This window comes from Acartia tonsa, chromosome 5, assembly GCF_053477335.1.
Source record: "Acartia tonsa isolate MP-2025a chromosome 5, ASM5347733v1, whole genome shotgun sequence".
Lineage (NCBI taxonomy): Eukaryota > Metazoa > Arthropoda > Copepoda > Calanoida > Acartiidae > Acartia > Acartia tonsa.
Window position 1 is genome coordinate 16,786,923 of NC_137264.1, and position 19,645 is coordinate 16,806,567.

At 31.3% G+C, this 19,645-nt stretch overlaps 1 protein-coding gene across 2 annotated transcripts in view; it reads left to right on the top strand.

Moving 5' to 3' along the window:
* The window catches only part of LOC145318885 (insulin-like growth factor-binding protein-related protein 1), a 47,661-nt gene that overhangs the window by 7,793 nt on the left and 20,223 nt on the right, over positions 1–19,645 (top strand). For both annotated transcript variants that reach the window (XM_080160554.1, XM_080160553.1), the window contains exons 3-6: positions 1,690–1,727; positions 10,180–10,273; positions 10,568–10,668; positions 17,209–17,282. In XM_080160554.1, coding sequence (XP_080016680.1) covers positions 1,690–1,727; positions 10,180–10,273; positions 10,568–10,668; positions 17,209–17,282 — 307 coding nt within the window. The remainder of the gene's footprint in view (positions 1–1,689; positions 1,728–10,179; positions 10,274–10,567; positions 10,669–17,208; positions 17,283–19,645) is intronic.

Genomic DNA, 19,645 nt, shown 5'->3' on the forward strand with positions numbered 1-19,645 from the left:
CTTCTTTGACCTCACTGACACCTCTAGTGAATATTAAGTCTTGTTGTCAAAGGGATAAAGGGGAAGGGATGCTAGGGACGGATTTCCCGGGAAGCTAGCAACAACAACAACGCATGCCTATAACATATGGGTCGTATGCTCGTCAAATACATTGTTGTATAAAAAACGAATGCGTGTGTTTACGTTTATGTGTATGTTTTTTGTGTTTGTGCGTATACAATAGCCTCACTGGCCACCCAAAGCTCCTTAGCCTCCCCAATTTGCACGTTTCCTGCCCTACCCCAATACTAATATTAATATCATCATACTACCCAAAATATTCTAAATTCCTGGAAATGATAAAGGTTAAATTGAAATTCAACGAATTTTTCTACACATATTTTTCAATTCTTTAAATATGTTTTACAAAAATCTAGCCCAAGGTCAATTTTTTCTTCATTCTTTGCTTTAGTCTCCACAAAAACTTCAATATTCTAATAATTTTAAAAATGTCTTAACGATGCCTTGAATTCAGAGAACGAATCACCACTACACAATTTACAATTTTAATCAAATTAATTTTAGTTGACACTGTGGGTCATGACTCGGTCACTTCTACATGACCGAGCCAAACATAACCAACGATTTCACTAGGAACCCCACCTCCAACCCCCCCCCCCCCCCCGTCAACCCACCAATGGGAAACCAACGGTCATATGGTCACACCGTGTTCTTTGACGCTTGGATCTGGTGCACGTCGCCTTTTTCAGGATAAGGACAGCACGGTGTGTGGACTAACCAAATGGCATGTCGGTCCTATGGACCATAATCACAGCAGTGATTGGTGTGATATTGACATATTATCACAACCACGACATCCCCTATAGGCAACCAGTAGATGCATGATATATGGATGCAATTATACTTTAAATATAACTTATAAATTTAACTGTAAATTGTAATAGTACTCTTGTAAACGGATGGACTAACAACACGCACAGTGTTTTTACTCTATCCGTATAGCCACACGGCTATTTTCCATTGTAATCATTGTATTCTTCTGTTTTTCCGAAATAAATTATATATTATAATCATAAGATTAAAACCAGTTTTTTTAGCCGGTGCCTCCGGCACCTCGGGGCTAAAAAAAAACTAGTTTTAATCTTATAATTGTACATTCTATATCCGCGGAAAGCCGTTTATAATACGATGCGAGAAATAACTATTCTCGTATTCATTCGAATCCGGTGGATAGGAACCGGTTCTCATCCATACGAAAAAACTATGTCTAGCATCGTATTATATCCAGTTTTCTACAAATATAGAAATGTACAATCATAAGATTAAAACCAGTTTTTTAGCCGGTGCCTCCGGCATTACGGGGCTAAAAAAAACTAGTTTTAATCTTATAATTGTACATTCTATATCCGCGGAAAGCCGATTATAATACGATACGAGAAATAACTATTCTCGTATTAATTCGAAACCGATTAATATCCGGTGGATTAGAACCGGTTCTTATCCATACGAAAAAGCTATGTCTAGTATCGTTTTATATCCAGTTTTCTACGAATATAAAAACTGGTTTCAATCTTATAATTGTACATTTTATATCCGCGGAATGCTGTATATGATACGAAGCGAGAAATAACTATTCAAATATTGTTGTAAAGATTAAAACTTTTTTCCAATCTTTTGTTTTTTGCTTAGGTTTGTGGCAGGAGTGAGGGAGAACTTTGCGATACTGAGTAAGCAACTTTTAGTAGCGAAGCTACTCTATAATTAGAACATGACGATAGTTAGTCATTCTCAAATGTATTTTTATTTTCAAAATCCACAGTTATGTCTTAACACTTAGTGCATCCGCTGGATCCCGGGGAGGTTCGAAAATAATTCCTGCTGCTGCCATATCAGGTGTGCGACGTAAATAGTTAGAGTAGGGGGAATGCCTTGGCCCATAAACAGGGTTAAATCATTACCATGTACATCAGAGAAAGGTCAAGTTGCTTGTCTGTTAGATGTTACTTAACCAAATATCCTTGGGTGTTAGAGTATCGCATCCCATTACTTGCGGATGATGCTCTGCATTCTCTAGATGATTATTTAAAAATCGAAGAACTTAATCAACCATTTAAAATGGTAATATGAGTGGTAGTGCGAATGGGGCGCTTGTCCAAAATCTGGGATATGGAGATCGCTCTTTTATGAGTACTACTTAAATCCTACTTTTATTGCAATACACATAGACATTCTCAAAGTCGGCTTGTCAGTGAAGAATGCTTTTCCTTTTATTCCCACAAGTATAATACGAATTTGGTTGAACCCGTGGCAGTCCAACAAATACCCACGCATGGTATTATATTGCTTTAAACTAAGAATAAATAGCTGGTTATGATGTTCGATCTATATAAATTAAGGAAGATGGCTTAATAAAGTGTATTTATATATACAAGTGAATAAGCTAAGTATGCAAGTTACAGGATAGGAGATAATAAACATAAGTAGTGTAGGACAAGAGATTGCCTAAGTCCAAAGCATCTAATTGTGCATAGTGTTAGGCCTCTAACGTAAGACCTATGCACAATTCATGCCAAGTACAAAGGAACCTAAATTTAATACTATACAATGCATGCTAAATTAACTAAGTCATTACCTTTAAGCCAGGAGAGAAGAGGAGAACTTGTCAGTTCAAGAGTTAGTGAATAACTGCCTTATTTTAAGAGGTGCAAGCCATAAAGACAACTTCTAACCAGGATCTAGTCCTGTCTGTTCAATTGAAGTGTTTGTATGTTAAACTTGTGACGTCAATGTAGCTGTGGCTATAGGTATACTTAGTCATACATAATGGTTACATGATTACTTTAACAATAGATACAATGTTTTGTATAAGCATATAACATTATTCAATCACATAGATATTACCATGGATAGGCTAGTATTACCCATATATGGTGTTATATTGGTAATAATAGGCTTGAAATTACATAAAAATACATTAAAAATGCCTGAGGGCTGACCATATTATCTGTGTCTTGTGCCCTGAAGCGCGCGAGATAATTACACAGAGCTGTCAATCAAAAGTTGGAAGAATATCTCTTGTTGTATAAATTTATAATGAAATTTATAATAAAGTGTAGATAGATTAATCTAGAAGCGAAGCTTTTCTTTAAAAGTATTTATCTGTACGTTTAAATCATTTGAAATTTAGATCTTGCATCTACATGAGGTTACTACTAAGAGGTTGAAAAACTATCTTTCCATTCTTGGGGTTAATTGCAGCTTATCCTTTTTTTCTCACTTTTGCAAATAATTAGATTACAAAGTTTTGTCTCTATACAAGTTTTCCAAGGTGTTAGATTTGACCAGAGAGGGAAGGGACAATTGGCTGTTTTTTATACAATAGTCTCCAAAGTTATTTTATTCGTTGGCTTAACAACTTTTCAGACTTTTATTTTATTTTTATTGGTTGGTTCATTAAGTTGAGTGGCCAAACGTTTCAGCCACTAATTGTAATCTAATTACTGTAATTACTGTAAGACTCCACTGATTGAATCAAATCATAGGAGGGTGTTGAACCTGGTCTGCATGTAATGATATGATATGATATGATTTATTAGTAGTAAATTACAGATTAATTTTACAAATTAATATATTTTAGATTACATCATTTTTTATAGTTATTTTTATTTACATTGACATAATAAGGGTAACTGTACTACAGGGCCTTTAAAGTCAATCTTGACTGTCCTTCGGCCCAATTTTCATTTAATAATTTATCTTTTATATATTTACAAGTTTCACAAATAATATAAAATAATACTAGCTATTTACAGGGTATGGCATTAAAGTAGCTAATTGGTTGCGATATTTAAATTATATTTAAGTTTTTCCACAGGGATAACACTTTCTCTCCCTGCATTGAAATGTTTTGTACTTTGATATACACTTATTTTTTACATATTTTTTAACAGCTTTGGATGAATTTAATGATCTTAGCTCACCTGCCCAACTATTCCAAATTTTCGGGATTTTTACTGAAGGGAAAGTTTCATAGATTTTATAATTTGGCTTCTCTACTCTAAGACATTTTGATCTAGTATTTTGCAATGGTGTTAGAAAATTAAGCATACATTTGGGAAGTTTGTTTTCTAAATATTTAGAGACAAATTCAACTACATTTTTATCCCTTAGGTCAAAAATGTTAAGAATATCTAGTTTTCCCATCAGTGGCTCGGCATGCACATTGTACTTAGCATTGAAAATATTTCTTACAGCTTTCTTCTGTAGGTTATGAATTTTTGTGATATGCTCATCCTTTGCCGCACCCCAAACAATTAAGCCATACTCTATGTGGGGCTTAGCAAGGCTGTTGTAGGTTGTTTTTAAAGTAGTGGTTGGAAAGAGCTTTTTTGTTTGGGATAGGGCATAGACTGAGCTTGCCATTTTTTTTTCTACGTAGTTTATGTTTGTCCCACTTTAGTTCATCATCTATAAGAATACCAACAAACTTGAAAAATTTAGTATTACAATCTCTGCCAATTCTTTCAATTTTTTCCCCTCCTATTTTCAATGTGCATAACTCTGGATCAAATGGCTTTTTATGTGGGCGAAAAATCATATATTTAGTTTTTGATACATTAAAGGCTAGTTTTTTTGCTCTAAACCAATTTTTTGCTTTATTGAGTTCTAAATTAGAATCTGCAATTAAATCATTTAAGTTGTTGTTTGATTTGCTAAAAGTAATATCATCAGCAAATAAATTTGTGAAAAAAGATGTTGCATTTGGTAAATCATTTATGTATAGAATGAATAGGAGGGGGCCTAAAATACTTCCCTGTGGAACCCCCGTTTGAATGATTTTTTTAGCTGAATTTACACCATTGATTGTAACAAACTGTTGCCGTCCTATCAAATAGTTTTCAAACCATTTCAAGGTATTTTTAAAACCATAGTGGTCAAGTTTGTTTAAAATTTTTTTTATATTTAGGACATCAAAGGCTTTTGAAAGATCTAGGAAAATGTTTATTGTATATTCAGGGTTCTTTTTTTTTAGATTTTCATAGATATGCTTAAGTAAATTTAATAAAGACTGTGTTGTGTTATGATTAGGACGAAATCCATATTGATATTTATACAGGATATTACAATCTGATAAAAATTTGATTATTTGTAATGCAACAACTTTTTCTAAAATTTTGCTAAATGCTGAAAGAATAGAAATTGGACGATAATTAGTAAACTTATTTTTTTCCCCTGCTTTAAAAATAGGTACTACACGAGCAATTTTGTAATTTTGTGTTATGAATCCTGTTTTTAATGATAAATTAAATAAGTATACTAACGGATCAATAATTTCATTTATAACTTCTTTGATAAGAAAGATTGAGATATTATCCTCCCCACAACTCTTTTTGCTTTTAAGTTTATTTAGAGCATACAACAAGTTCTTTTTAGTTACAATACCAAAATTGAAATTAGTATCATTTTTCTCCCCAAGAAAGCTGTGAAAATTAGATTCAAATTTTGGTATATTTTCTGCAATTTTAGACCCAATACTTGAAAAAAAGTCGTTGAAACCATCAGCTATTGACTTTGCCCCTGAATATGATTTTATGTCATCATAAAAAATGTTAGGTAAACTTTCCTTATGCTTTCTTCCATTTATAACTGAGTTTATGAGAGTCCAAGTTTTCTTAATATCATTTGATAATTCTAGAAATTTATTGTGATAATAATCTTTTTTTGCCTTCCTTAATTTATTTTGGTAAAGCCGATTTAAGTCCCTCCAATCGTTAAAATTAGTTTCATTAGGGCATTTGATGCGTTTTTTAAATAACTTATCTTTTTGTCTTCTGATAGAAAGTAGTTCTTGTGTCATCCATGGATTTTGGGGGTGTTTTTTTCCATTTTTTCTTCTGTTTAAGAAGGGAAAACTTTCATTAAATTCCTTTTCTATTTTATTCTGGAATGACTCAAAAGCTACTTCCGGCCTAATTTCATTCATAACACTGTCCCAATTTGATTTTGCTAATTTTTCTTTAAAAAATTAATATTTTTCTTAGACATACTTCTGACTTTATCTTCACTTATATCATCCCTTTCCTCCTTCCCCTCACATGTGTGTGCTAAAAAGACAGGTAAATGGTCTGTAATATGTTCTAGTATTAACCCACTTTGAAAATTTAGATTTTGTTTGTTAGAAAATATATTGTCAATACAAGTGGCTGTGTTTTCACTTATTCTGGATGGTAAAGTTATAGTAGGCATAAAGGAATGGGTAAGCATCAATGATAAAAATCTATTTGTAGGGGCATGATTTAGATGTGATAAAACACTAATGTTGAAATCTCCAGAAATTAAAATTTCCTCTACATTTTTAAATTCCTTACAGTCAAGCTTTTTGAGAATAAGTTCTAAGTCTTGTAGAAAGATACTGTTTAACTATTCTCGTATTCATTCGAATCCGGTGGATACGAACCGGTTCTCATCCATACGAAAAAACTATGTCTAGCATCGTATTATATCCAGCTTTCTACGAATATAGAAATGTACAATCACAAGATTAAAACCAGTTTTTTTAGCCGGTGCCTTTGGAACTTTCAAGTGTCTATGATACCTAGCTATGTTGCGTTGGAATCTCTCGGCGTAAAAATAAATTAGATTTTTTTGTGATTTCTCTTGGATGGTGGTGGTGACCTCCCCTAAAATAGTTATAAACCTTCCCGGGGCCTATGAGAAGTTACCCTGTTAAGGAGAACCCGATCGGTTCAGCGGTTAGCGAGATCCTTACAAACACACAGACAAACAGACAGACATCCTGTTACTTTAGTTTAAGTTTTATGAATAGCCAGCAAATATATTATTGTCGTTGATATCAGTTTCTTATTATATTGATAAGATCATCATTTCTTTCAAAACACGTTTTTAAGTACTGTAGCCATTCTATCATTATGTCATGTACGTACGTCAACCTTCCAATTTGTCTGTCCGTCAAACCGTTACTATTTACGCTAAAGTCTTTTCGTGTACTGCAAATATTATGAACATTCACTAGGGCTGCGTTCTGGCATCTAGTTGAGGAAGTAGTAAGTAGCTCAAAACCATCTAAATTCAAAGACAGAATCCCATCATGGGGCCTATCTAAAATCACCCCAAAATCTGTTCTGTTGTTACCGAGATCTTAACTGACAAACAGAAAATTATCACAGCATTATTTTAGTGCTGTAAGTTTTAAAACAACAAAAATAACAAAGAGTTGGATCGAAAAGTCTTCTATTTTTTCTATTTATTCTTTTTTTTTTTTGCATAAAATGACATTTAAAACTATTTAGAGATTTGTTAAGCTCTTTATAAGATTGTTTACTTAAATCCGTCTTTATACTAACATTGTTTGCTATTATAAAACTCCTAGTCTTTATCTATCTATAATACAAAGTAGAACGATGTTTGTCTGTTTGTTTGTCTGTCTGTCTGTTTGTTTGTTTGTAGTGTGGGATCTCGCTAACCACTGAACCGATCGGATTCTCCTTAACAGGGTAGATTCTCATATGTCCCTGGAAGGTTTATAACTATTTTGGGGGAGGGTACCACCACCCTCCCTAGAGAAATTAAATTTTTTTTAAATTTCTCAATTTTAGAAAGAGAGTTTAACGAAAAACAAACATCAAACGTAAATTTTTTTTACTTTTTCTTTTAAAATCTAAAATAAGAAATTGAATTACTAAATTCGACTCTCTCCTCCTCAAGTGCCCCTAGAGGCCTCTAGGGGCGTAGCCGCTAGTATCTTATATAGTTTCACAACTATGTTTTATTTTCTATTTATTATTTTTAATATGAAAGTACTTGATTGTAACAAGAATGACAACAATCATGGTTATATCCGCTTTAACAAAAGTTTAACTAATAAAACTTCAAAGTTGTAAAAACTGTTAAAAGAATAAAACGATAAATCCTTATACATATAAAAGTAACATGATGGATTCATGTGTGTATGTGGGTCTGTCTGTAGTGAAGGATATCACTGACCGGTCAACTGATATGTTTCTCTTTCACAATGTAGCTTCTCATAAGTCCTGGAAAGGGTTATAACTATTTTTACTTTTTTAAAAAACTAAAATTGATAAAAGGGGGAGGTCGACTCCTTAACCCCCCCCCCCCCCATCCATTGCCCGTAGGGGCCTCTGGGATCGTAGCCGCTAACAGCATAACAAAACGGCCAATAATCATCTAATTGCAGATCAGAATAATGATAATAAAAAATAATAATTCAGCTAAATATAAGAACAATAGTGCTTACAATATTATTAATTTGGCGGTGACTTTTATTTTTTCCTGTGGATATTTAGGCGAAAATGATTTCACACCGAAAAGAAAAATTATAAAAGACCCTAAATACATTTTTAGAGAACCAATATTTATAAAATTATGATTTTACAAAAAGTGCAATAGTTTATGTAACTATACTTCTTCTAAATGAAGACTATATGATCTTATTATTAATATATTTAGTGGCAAATCTATTCTAAAAATCACTTGTTATGATTAGTTGGTCTCTCAGTCATGCAGTCATTGCTTGAAATATGTTTTACTGTACTATTGTTTTTCATTGCTTTTAACAGTTTTTTTTCTCATTTTACTTTTAGTTTAAAGCTACTCTATGATTAAGAATTTGTCTGTAATTCTAAGGTATCCTGATTTTTAATACCAGTCCCTTAACATAATGAAAAATATTCCTGTTACCATAATGAGGAAGCTCTGAATGCTTCATTCCATAGGATTAATGACATATATACTTATGTGTTAATCGGAATATAAAGAGCCAAAAATAGTACGACTCTATTTCTATTTCTTTTTTTATCAACCATTGTTCTTACATATCTTAAATTATTCTCATTTTGTTTCATTCAATCATAACTGATTTGTTAAAGCTTAAGTAGATTTATTGTTCCATTTTTCTCTCTCTCTCTCAAAAAAAAGAGCTTGTTTCCCTTGATGATTGTTATACTTGTTCATATAACTTTATATAAATTATCTTTTTGTTGTATTTGACAAGAAAATGAATAAAATTAAGTGGCATATAATTGGAAAAGTTAAGATCCTGTCTTGTCTATAATAATAAAGTTAAAGAATAGAGGGGGCAATAGTTAAGTGGCTGTGCTCCCACCGATTAAAGACCCTATAATGCAACCTCGTTGGTTCTAATGTTAGGCAGCTTACAATTAAAAAAAAAAAATTACACGTTTTTTTATGTTTGAAAACAACGCCATTTATTTAAAATTAATGTAGCTTTTTTTCCTGAATATTATATGAATATACTTCAAAATTAATTAAGTATTCTTTAACATTTTTTATCATTACCTTAAGAAAAGGTTTCCAAAAGAATAAGGGGGAAGTTGTTTCTATTTTCATTTATACTTATAAATTTATTTCTTATAATTTTATTGTGTTTGAAGTTTCTTTATGTATATCATCTTTTAATGATACTGGTTATAAAAGAATAGGGATCAAAGAGATCTAACAATATTAATCAATTCTAAATGATGTGTAATGATCTATTTCTAAAAAATGTTTTTTGGAAGATTTAATGTCCTTAAAAAGGATTTAATGGATAAAGTATTAAAGAGATAAAATAGAAACATATGATAAAATTGTTGTAATTATTTTAAAACGATTACATAACATTAATACGATAGGTGTAGAGCTCTTACCTTTCTATAAATGTTTTACTCCTTGTTAAATATATAGGAAAGGTTGGGAGCTAGTATGTTACTATGAATATTGCAATCCTTGTCAAATTTATAGGAAAGGTGGATAGCTAGTATCTTTCTATGGATGTTGTAATCCTTATTAAATTTATAGGAAAGGTGGAGAGCTAGTATCTTTCTATGGATATTGTAATCCTTGTTGAATTTATAGGAAAGAAGGATAGATAGTATCTTTCTATGGATATTGTAATCCTTATTAAATTTATAGGAAAGGTGGATAGCTAGTATTTTTCTATGGATATTGTAATCCTTGTTAAATTTATAGGAAAGGTGGATAGCTAGTATTTTTCTATGGATATTGTAATCCTTGTTAAATTTATAGGAAAGGTGGATAGCTAGTATTTTTCTATGGATATTGTAATCCTTGTTAAATTTATAGGAAAGGTGGATAGGTAGTATCTTTCTTTGGATATTGTAATCCATATTAAATTTATAGGAAAGGCGGAGAGCTAGGAGTTTGTGGAGATAATTTGGTGTGTACACATGTTGAAGAAACTGATCAAAGCATCTGTCAATGTACCCAACAAAAGGTAAAAACAAAATGAAATGTTCTTAGGTACGATTATCTTCAAATATCTATAAATTTTACAAGACGCTAGATGCCAAACGGCTTAACGTTCTTGTGGTACTCGTACATAGTTATAAGCGGTATAAAAAGGCCAATAAATTATCTTGAATAGCCAAGATCCAAAGAAAACACCTGCTTTATAAATCCAAACTTGTTCGTTTATCTTTAAATTAATCTAAAGATTTTCTATTGATTTTACTTAGCTACTTATACAATACAAGCTGTCTATTGTTAATGTATCAATCTATATATGAAGATGGTTTGTGGTAGTGACGGTCTAACATATTCCTCCCCTTGCCAGCTAAACGAAGAATCCACAAGAAGAATGTATGCTCAGCAAAACTTAAAAGAATTAAGGTACATGCTATTTATCCCATCGTATTATAGACAGCTATCCACAGATAATACGTGAAAAATTATAAGATTAAAAACAATCTTCGAGGGGCTGAAGGCCTGGTTTAACAAAACTGGTATTGATTTTATGCTTTTTATTTCAATATTCGTGAAAATTGTCTGTAATACGATGCTAGAGCAGCACTATAAGCCGTGCTTCTGCAGCTGTGTTTGGTTGAAAGCTGATGCTATTTACTTCAATCCGCGTGATTTGTATTGGCTGCGGCTGTTAAACTTGCCAATTAACTACCTTTTCCAGTTAGGGAGTTGAATCCATTTTTATAGAAGCAGAAATATAATCTATGATTACGGTTTTGACCCTCTAAAAACGTAATCTACCATTCCACTTTCCCCTCTCTTGGTGATGATATCATCAACGCCGGTACGATTTTTGAAATGTACCATTCCACATTTAACAAAGGCGAAACTGGAATGGTACATTCATGTTTACATATCAGCGTATTCATAAACATTGATTTCCTTATTTAAATTGACATAATATTATGGAATATTTTAGTTATTATTTTTATTTTACATAAAAAATTTTAATTATAAATATTTTCTTATACATTCCTACAATTAACTTAATTTCAATTATGTCGATGTTAAAAGTGTAAACCACCATTCCAGTTTTTCCTCTCTTGAAAGTGGAATGGTACATTTCAAAAATCGTATCGGTATTGATGATATCATCACTAAGAGAGGCAAAATTGGAATGGTAGATTACAAAAATTATATCGGCGTTGATGATATCATCACCAAGAGAGGGGAAAGTGGAATGGTACGTTTTTCAGAGGGTCAAAACCGTAATCATAGATTATATTTCTGCTTCTATAAAAATAGATTCAACTCCCTAACTCTTTTCATAAACATTTTTTTAAAAAGGAAAATAAAAAGTAAAAATCACCTATAACAGGGAAATATGTGTTATGCCAACGTTTCCGCATTGATTTAATAGCGACAAATTGATATTACAGACACAATTAGAAAAGCTAATTTTTATATTGTCAAAGACCAAAGTCTAAAGCAAGCTTTTTAAATTATAATCAGCCAAATATAAAGAATACATTGAAAAAGCAAAAGTATCAAAATAGCTTACTAACTTGATATTTGGGTTTCATAAGCATTTTGCTATAATATTATTATTTTTGTGTTTATGTATACATATGCTATTTGAAGTTTTGCGTTTTTTTTAAAACATTGAAGATTGTCTATAATTACTTTTTCTTGTAAGCAGAACTGATGTTACACTAAATAAGTTTGTTTACTAACTTTATGAATAGAAATCAATTTCCAATTCAGTGTTTTTTTCTCAAAAAGTAAATATCTTAGTTAATTTGTAATCAACTTTAGCTTTTTGTCAGTAGAGCAATGCAACTCTGTAATTTAATCTGTCCTTCTTGCATGCCGTTTTGCAGGAAATATGATTTATTTTGCTGCATTATGCGGCTCGGTAAATTCATATATCCGCCCTACTGTCTGTCCATCTTTGTCAACATGGATTACGGGTAATTTTATATGGTTTTTAATTCTTTTAGATTAACTTGATCATTAAGTATCTACACTTAACTCAATTTGACCGCCAGTCCATCTATATCGCACTGGAGAAAATACTATATTTCTGTATGAATTCAGCTGTTATACCTATATTTTCCTACTAGTGACGAAAGCGGCCTTAGGCCGCCTTAGGGTCCGAGTTATTAGAAAAAAACAGAAGGACATTTCAAATTATAGAGTAGCTTCTCTACTAAAAAATATTTTAGCAGAAAATCTTACATGAACTTTATATGTCTGTCTGGTACACAATCAGAATCATGATTTACTTTAAAATAAAAATAGAAAGCACATTTGTCTGTGAGGATTTCGCTGACTAAAAAGCATCATATATTCAATTATCCTTGTCAGTCCGTCCGTCCATTATGCTAAAGTTTTAGTAATTAGATTTTATGGTTTTAGAGATGTATGTTTAAAGTTTACTGTATATATTTCTATTGAAATCTAATGTTTTAACCACATTGTCTATCTTATTAGATTTTTATTAACTTCACAAAGTTTATGTATGTTATCATATGTTTCTTTGTACTCTAATTGAAATGTCTGTCTGTCAGTAAGAAACCGTAAAGGAGTAAACGTGAATTTCTCTTTAGTTATTAAAGATAAATGGCTGGAATTAAAAAAACATCCCCATACTGATGAACATCCAGTATATAACTTACTTTGTCCGTCCGTCTGTTGGAAAGCTTTGATATGCATCTACTATCAAAGATATTGTATAAATCTATTGTAAACCTTTCCATGTTTATTAGCTTTACTAAGAACTTATAAATAATGTCATCCTTGTTAAGCTTTAAAATTTCTTAGAAATTCTTTTAATTAATCCTATCAAGAGTAGAGGCACATAAAGTGTAAACCTCGGTGGGTTAGGACCCCTTGCAAGAATTAGGCTTATGGGAAAAACCTATCCCTTCTAATTTACAATTTATCTATAATACAAAGTAGAACGATGTATGTCTGTTTGTAGCGAAGGATCTCGCTAACCGCTGAACCGATCGGGTTCTCCTTTACAGGGTAGCTTCTCATAGGTCCCGGGAAGGTTTATATCTATTTTCTTGGGGATTGGGACACCCCCAACTCCCCAAAAAATGTAAAATACCTCCCCCCCCAATTTTTTTCTTTTCTTTTTAAAACTTAAATTAAAATAGTGGGGTCAACTACCCCCCCTCAAAAAAAAATCTAAATTACGAAAAATTGGTTTGATTAAACCTCTTGGGGCGAAGCCGCTAGTTTATAAAATATTGGAGTGTATTTTCAATGCTTGATATGTACTCGATATGGGAAAGCACCCTAAACCTCACTTGCTTAATTATTATCAAATATATTTTTTTACGCGAAGCACCTCTATAATTAGAAATGTCCGTCTGAGGGTCAAACATAATTCTTCATCTGCTATCAAAGATAGACGGCTTTAATTTTAAATTAAAAATGTATTTTTCCCCTTTATATGCCGTCGGTCTGTCAGTATAGCTTTTAGTATTTCCAGGGAAGACTTTATTATCTTATCTTCTATTCAAGTTTTGTATGATTTACAACATACAACATTAAATAACTAATGAAAAAATATTTTTATTTGTAAATATATTGTCAATTTGATTTCAATGTCTCATTCTTAATATCTAATCTACTTAACTGATTGGGTTCTCTATTTTATATAAACTTAACATCGGTCCCGTGATGGTTTTAGGCTATTTAATTTTTAGATTTAAGTCTTGGGATGGGTTTAAGCTTTTTCTCTATTCCGTAGATAATAAAGGGTCAAACGCTAATAATATATAAAGTTTTTTTGTCTGAAGGTTAAAATCTCAATAACTACTAAAGCGATTGGGTTCTCAATTTTAGGTAAGCTTTAAATAGGTCCCATGAGGGCATTAGGCTATTTCATTTTTAGATGCTTTTAAGCTATTTTTTCTAGCCTGTTTCTGCCCCTTTAATTACAGAGCCCCTGGATGCTAGGTACGCATCCGCTAGGTATGCATTTTTTTATTCAGAATTAGAAATATGGATTTTGTTAAAATTTCCCTGACATTTCCTATGCCCTTTTTTTTTGGGGGGGGGGCGGGGGCGGGTGGTTCACTGTTTATTCACAGGGGAAATATTAGAAAATAAATATAAATATATCAACTTGCACATAAAGATTACTTCAAGTTCAACTACTTACGTTAAAATTTCTGTCCGGCTGATTTTAGTTATTTATTTTACAATAAAAAGCCTTTGATACTATGAACATAATAACATTCTGCCTTAGCGTTTTCTTTTTTTTAAAACCTCTCTCTCACACTTGCTTTTTCTTCCATTTTTTTTATTTGATCTTCAGATACGTATTTACAATAATGTTTTTTTCATTCTTTCAAAAATGCAATTTGAATTATGGAATTTATTTTCCAATATATATTTTTTTATATAACCGTCACGAAAGGGTTAAAATGTTTTTAATTTTTGTTTGTAAATCTGAACACATTAAAAGTGGCGCTAGAATCAATTTATTTTAAGACTAAGTTTTCGTAAATTTACTATATTATAAATTTAAATTTTCTGTTTTAAGAATAGTAATTAAATACTTCAACATAATGTAAATAGCAACATGAAATAAAAAAGATGAATTTATTCTTAATAAAGTAAAATATTGGGTCGTATTGTTCTGGGCAATGAGAGTTTATTATGGATTATTGGAGCACTATGAGTTTTACACATTTATTTCTTGGAAGACTTGAGCTCATATATAGACATTTATTTCCTATATAGATCTGACATGGATCTTGAAGCAATAATGCAGGCCGTTTTGTAAATGTAAAAAATTGGAAGAATCTAATTAATAAAAGTTATCGCAAATATACTTAGTAAATGACCAATTAACATTTGTAATTTAACTCACTAATTTGTCCATTAGTATTTCCAATTTTTCCCCTGTAGTTCTATACTATCATGCTTTGTCAAATTAATGTTTTAATCCTTGTTAGTAGCGAAGCTACTCTATAATTTACACTCATCCCTTAACACTAAGGAGGAAATGTGATTTTCTCGGCTGCTATTGAAGATATATAGCTGATATTTTGGGGTGCTGCCACTTGTACCACTAGCAAAAATACAACCACAGTGTTTTTGACAAAAAGTGGGTGTGTTTTTGTCAATTTCGTTTTTAGCTGTATTTTTGGCAATATTTTTTTATCCACTGTAAAAATCACAACTTTGCTACTTTCATAAACACAGCTTTACTGTCATTTTCACACCCATGAAATTCAATGAGGCTGTCAAATTCACAGTTTTGATGACAAAAATACACCTAAATATTTTTACATTAATATAAGTTGTAATAACTTATAACAATTAATGCTTATAGTTAAATTAATATACACAACAATAATTCTAAACTTATCAAAAGAAGGTAAGATAAATATTGGATATTATAGAGTAGGTAAACTAATTTTAAAAAAATATTGTTGTTAATTAACAGATTTATTAAATATTCAATACAATTAGGAGATTGAATCGATTTTTTATTTAAGCAGAAATATAATATATGATTATGGCCCATTAATAAACGTAATGTTTGATTCCATTTTTCCCTCTCTTGGTAATGATATCAAGGCCAAAATAATTTTTGTAATCTACCATTACATTTTTGCCTCTCTTGGTAATGATACATTGACATAATAGAAATCAGACATACTATTTTTAAGTTATGTTAATTGTAAAAATGCATAAGATATTATGTATAATTATAAAAATTTTATGTAAAATTGAAAAATAACTATTATGTATAACAATACTATTATGTTGATTTAATAAAGGAAATCAATGTTTATGAATACGCTGGTATGTAAACATGAATGTACCATTAGGTACAGTTTCGCCTCTTTTGAAAGTGGAATTGTACATTACAAAAACCATTTTGGCTATTATGATATCATTACCAAGAGAGGGGAAAATGGAATTATACATTACCTTTTTTATAGGAACAAAACCATAATCATAGATTATATTTCTGCTTTTATAAACATGATTTCAACATCCTAACTGTATTATATTATGTATTAAATATTATGAATAAATAAGTATAAATTTAATAGATATATTTTTGTCAATACGTAGGTGTATAATTGACAAATCATAAATTAAATGGATGTATTTTTGTAAATATGTAGTTGTATAATTGACAGCAAAACTGTGAATATGACAGTGCAATAACTGTATTTTTGTCATACCCCCTAAAAATGCAGGTGTGAATCTGACAGTAAAACTGTGTTTATGACAGTATTATCACTGTATTTTTGCTAGTGAAAAATATGCCATGTACCCGATATTTTCAGTGAAAATTCCTATGACATTTGTGCATCCAGTCTATATAATGATTTGTCGTCTGTCCTTCTGTCATGCTTCAGCAGACATTTTTTTTGTTTTTTAAGGTTTCGTGATTTTGTTTGAGATTTACATATTCTCTTTCTTTCTTTTTTTGTTGCGGCATCTAAAAATTTGTAAGATTTGCCATGATTTTTTTAGCTTAGCTACTTATAGATGTTTTCATCCTTGTTTTTAATATCATTTGTATCTAATAAATAAAAAAAACTACGAAGATTTTTTTGTGATTTTTACTTTAAATCTAACTTTTTTGATAGTCATTTGTTTTGTATAATTTCCATCAAAGAACATAAATTAATTTTTAATAAAAAAGTTATCTGTGGCCTATTTAACTTACGGTTTTTGTTATCAGTAATTTAGATTTTACAGATTTGATTATTAAATTTTGGTTTCCCTCAAGGTGCCTTTTGAGTGTGGAGTAGTTTTTTTTTCATATGCACAACCCATGCTGGAATAAAGGGGGGGGGGGGGAGTTTCTATCCCAGCAGGGGTACCCAGTAACCAATATAACCTAACCTAATCTTACCCCCTCCTTAAACGTCCTTGCATTGTCATATTTTTATATTAACTAAATAAACATCTTTTTTTCAGGATGGACTACTGGGGACCCTGTATCTCACCACCAATAATTGTTACCCCACCTTTTGATACCTTCGCTCCTATAGGTAATTTTAGTTTAACCAGATAGGGAGAGGACATTGGACTGTAAATAATTATGGTCCTCAAGGTTTTATAATTACGCCACCACATTCATTCGTCATCTGTATTAAATGCTTTTCTAAGATCAATAAATACATATATAAAATAGACCTAAAAAATATTAAAGGTGTAGAGGAGAGGAGAGGAGAGGCCTTAGGGATGGGGCTGTTAAATAAATAAGAATAGAGTAAATTGCTACTAATATAAAACTGGTTTCAAACTCTAAGCTGCATTAAACTAGTTTTAAGCAGATTTTTTTCATTCAAAGAATCTTAAAAAAAACTTTTGTTTAAAAAGAAATAGGTTAATTTATTAATTTTATTAATTTTCAAAGATTCAGAACGTTTTTGAACCTTTATTCCGGTTTAAGTCTTAGAGAATTTTCCCTTATAAAATCTGCAGTTTTGAATAGATGTTGTTAAAAAATGGCACTGGCAAGCGGTAAGATTTTCTAAAGCGCCGCCATCAGCCTTTTTAGCTGAAGGGGATGACTGTTTAATAATCAAATATTGATTGCTTCCCAGCTGTTCAAAAAGCTGCAAGGAGGATGGGGGAACGACACATTCATACATTACATTATAAGTAATGCGTCGGTTTTTAAGAAAATGTCACACTATTGTTGCATTAACACAGCGATAATTTGATAGAATTTTTGCTTGTTATACCATTCCATTTTCTAACATAAAAATTACACTTCACACATTGCACGTCAACTTCGGGAAATTTTAAAACAATTAACTAATCTGTTTGTTGTAGTTTTATTTTTAAAAATAGTAACTTTTCGCCGCATAAAAACGTCGTAAAGTCGAAATAATTGTAACCTGATGAAATGATATAATTTTATTTTTAAAAATAGTAATTTTATCCCTTCCCTATTTTGTCCATTTATATGTGTGTGTGTGTTTGGAGAGCTCAGATTTAATTCTTCTTTAAATCTAAAAATTTGTGATATGAAAATGAAAATCGGCCTATAAGCTAACCTCAGTTTTTCTAAATTTGTGTCGCATGATTTATTGTGTACAATACAATTTTGGGACTTGACACATTTTAAAATTTTTCATTAAAACAGATTTAACAAATTTCTACCATATATAGTATAAATTTTTGCTGTCGGGTGTCTCTCACTTTTTAGAAAAAACTGTAATTTTTGGGGGTTTTTAATGTAAGTATGGTTGTTTAAAAATGAAATAAGTAAATCTTTTTAAAATTGGTTTCCCATTTCATTGTTTTTTTGGTACTTTGAAATATTTTATTATAAATATTAAAATAATAACAAAGTCTAAACTATAGACAACAACAGTATAACAAATTTAATCAACTCCAGATTGTATGGAAAGGATCATTATCTAGCCATATTAAGAGATATAACATGAGAATCTCTTTATTCAATTTCCATTTCAGAAGTAAAAGATTAGAATATCCTTTTACTTTTAAGTACTTAAAAATTTATGAAAAATACTGTATAAATATTAATGGTGACTACACCCCCCCTAGAAGCCTCTAGGGGCACTCAAGGTAGGAGGGGAAAAAATCGACCTCATCCCATTTTAAATTTGAGTTTCAAAATAGTAAACACATATTTTTTGGAGGGGGGTGAAGACACCCTCCCAAAATAGTTTAAAACCTTCCCAGGACCTATAAGAAGGAGAACAATATCGGTTCAGCGGTTAGCAAGATCCTTTGTGACAGACAAAAAATGCTTCCTACTTTATATAATAGGATTTTAATAATTTGTAGCGTCTAGCTCGAACCCACTTGCGTCATTTTATTTCTTTCCATGAATAAATGAACCCGGCGCATTTTTCAGTTTTTTCTGTCGCAAAAGTGGTTCAAAACGTGATGGATTTAAAAACACAAATGGCGAAAGACCATATCAAGAAAATTAATAAAAAAGCAACGTATGAGCTCAAATGCGTACAAATGCATCATTTTTTTACTTCTGGGAAAATAATAGTATTGCAACCTATGAATGCGTCGTTCCTTTATCTTCCTCGCGGCTTTGAGTTCCGTTTTTAAATAGTCTATTTTGAGAATACAAAAAAGAGTATGGGGGGCACCTCATACTCTTTTCACTCTTTACTCCCCCACCTCTCTTTTAAAAGCAGACGATAGGGAAATGGAAGAGGGAGATGTGAGCAAGGGATATGAATAGGGAGAAAAGGGGCAGGCAGACATGATGTGCCATATTCTTGCCACAGGCATGCAAGCGTGTTGGGCCATATTCTTGCTGAGGCTAGCCAGGCAGCAGAAAAGGGGCGAGCATTCTACAGTTACCAACTAGGAATTACATTTTTCTAATAATGTAAAAGGATGTGGTATTAAAATATTA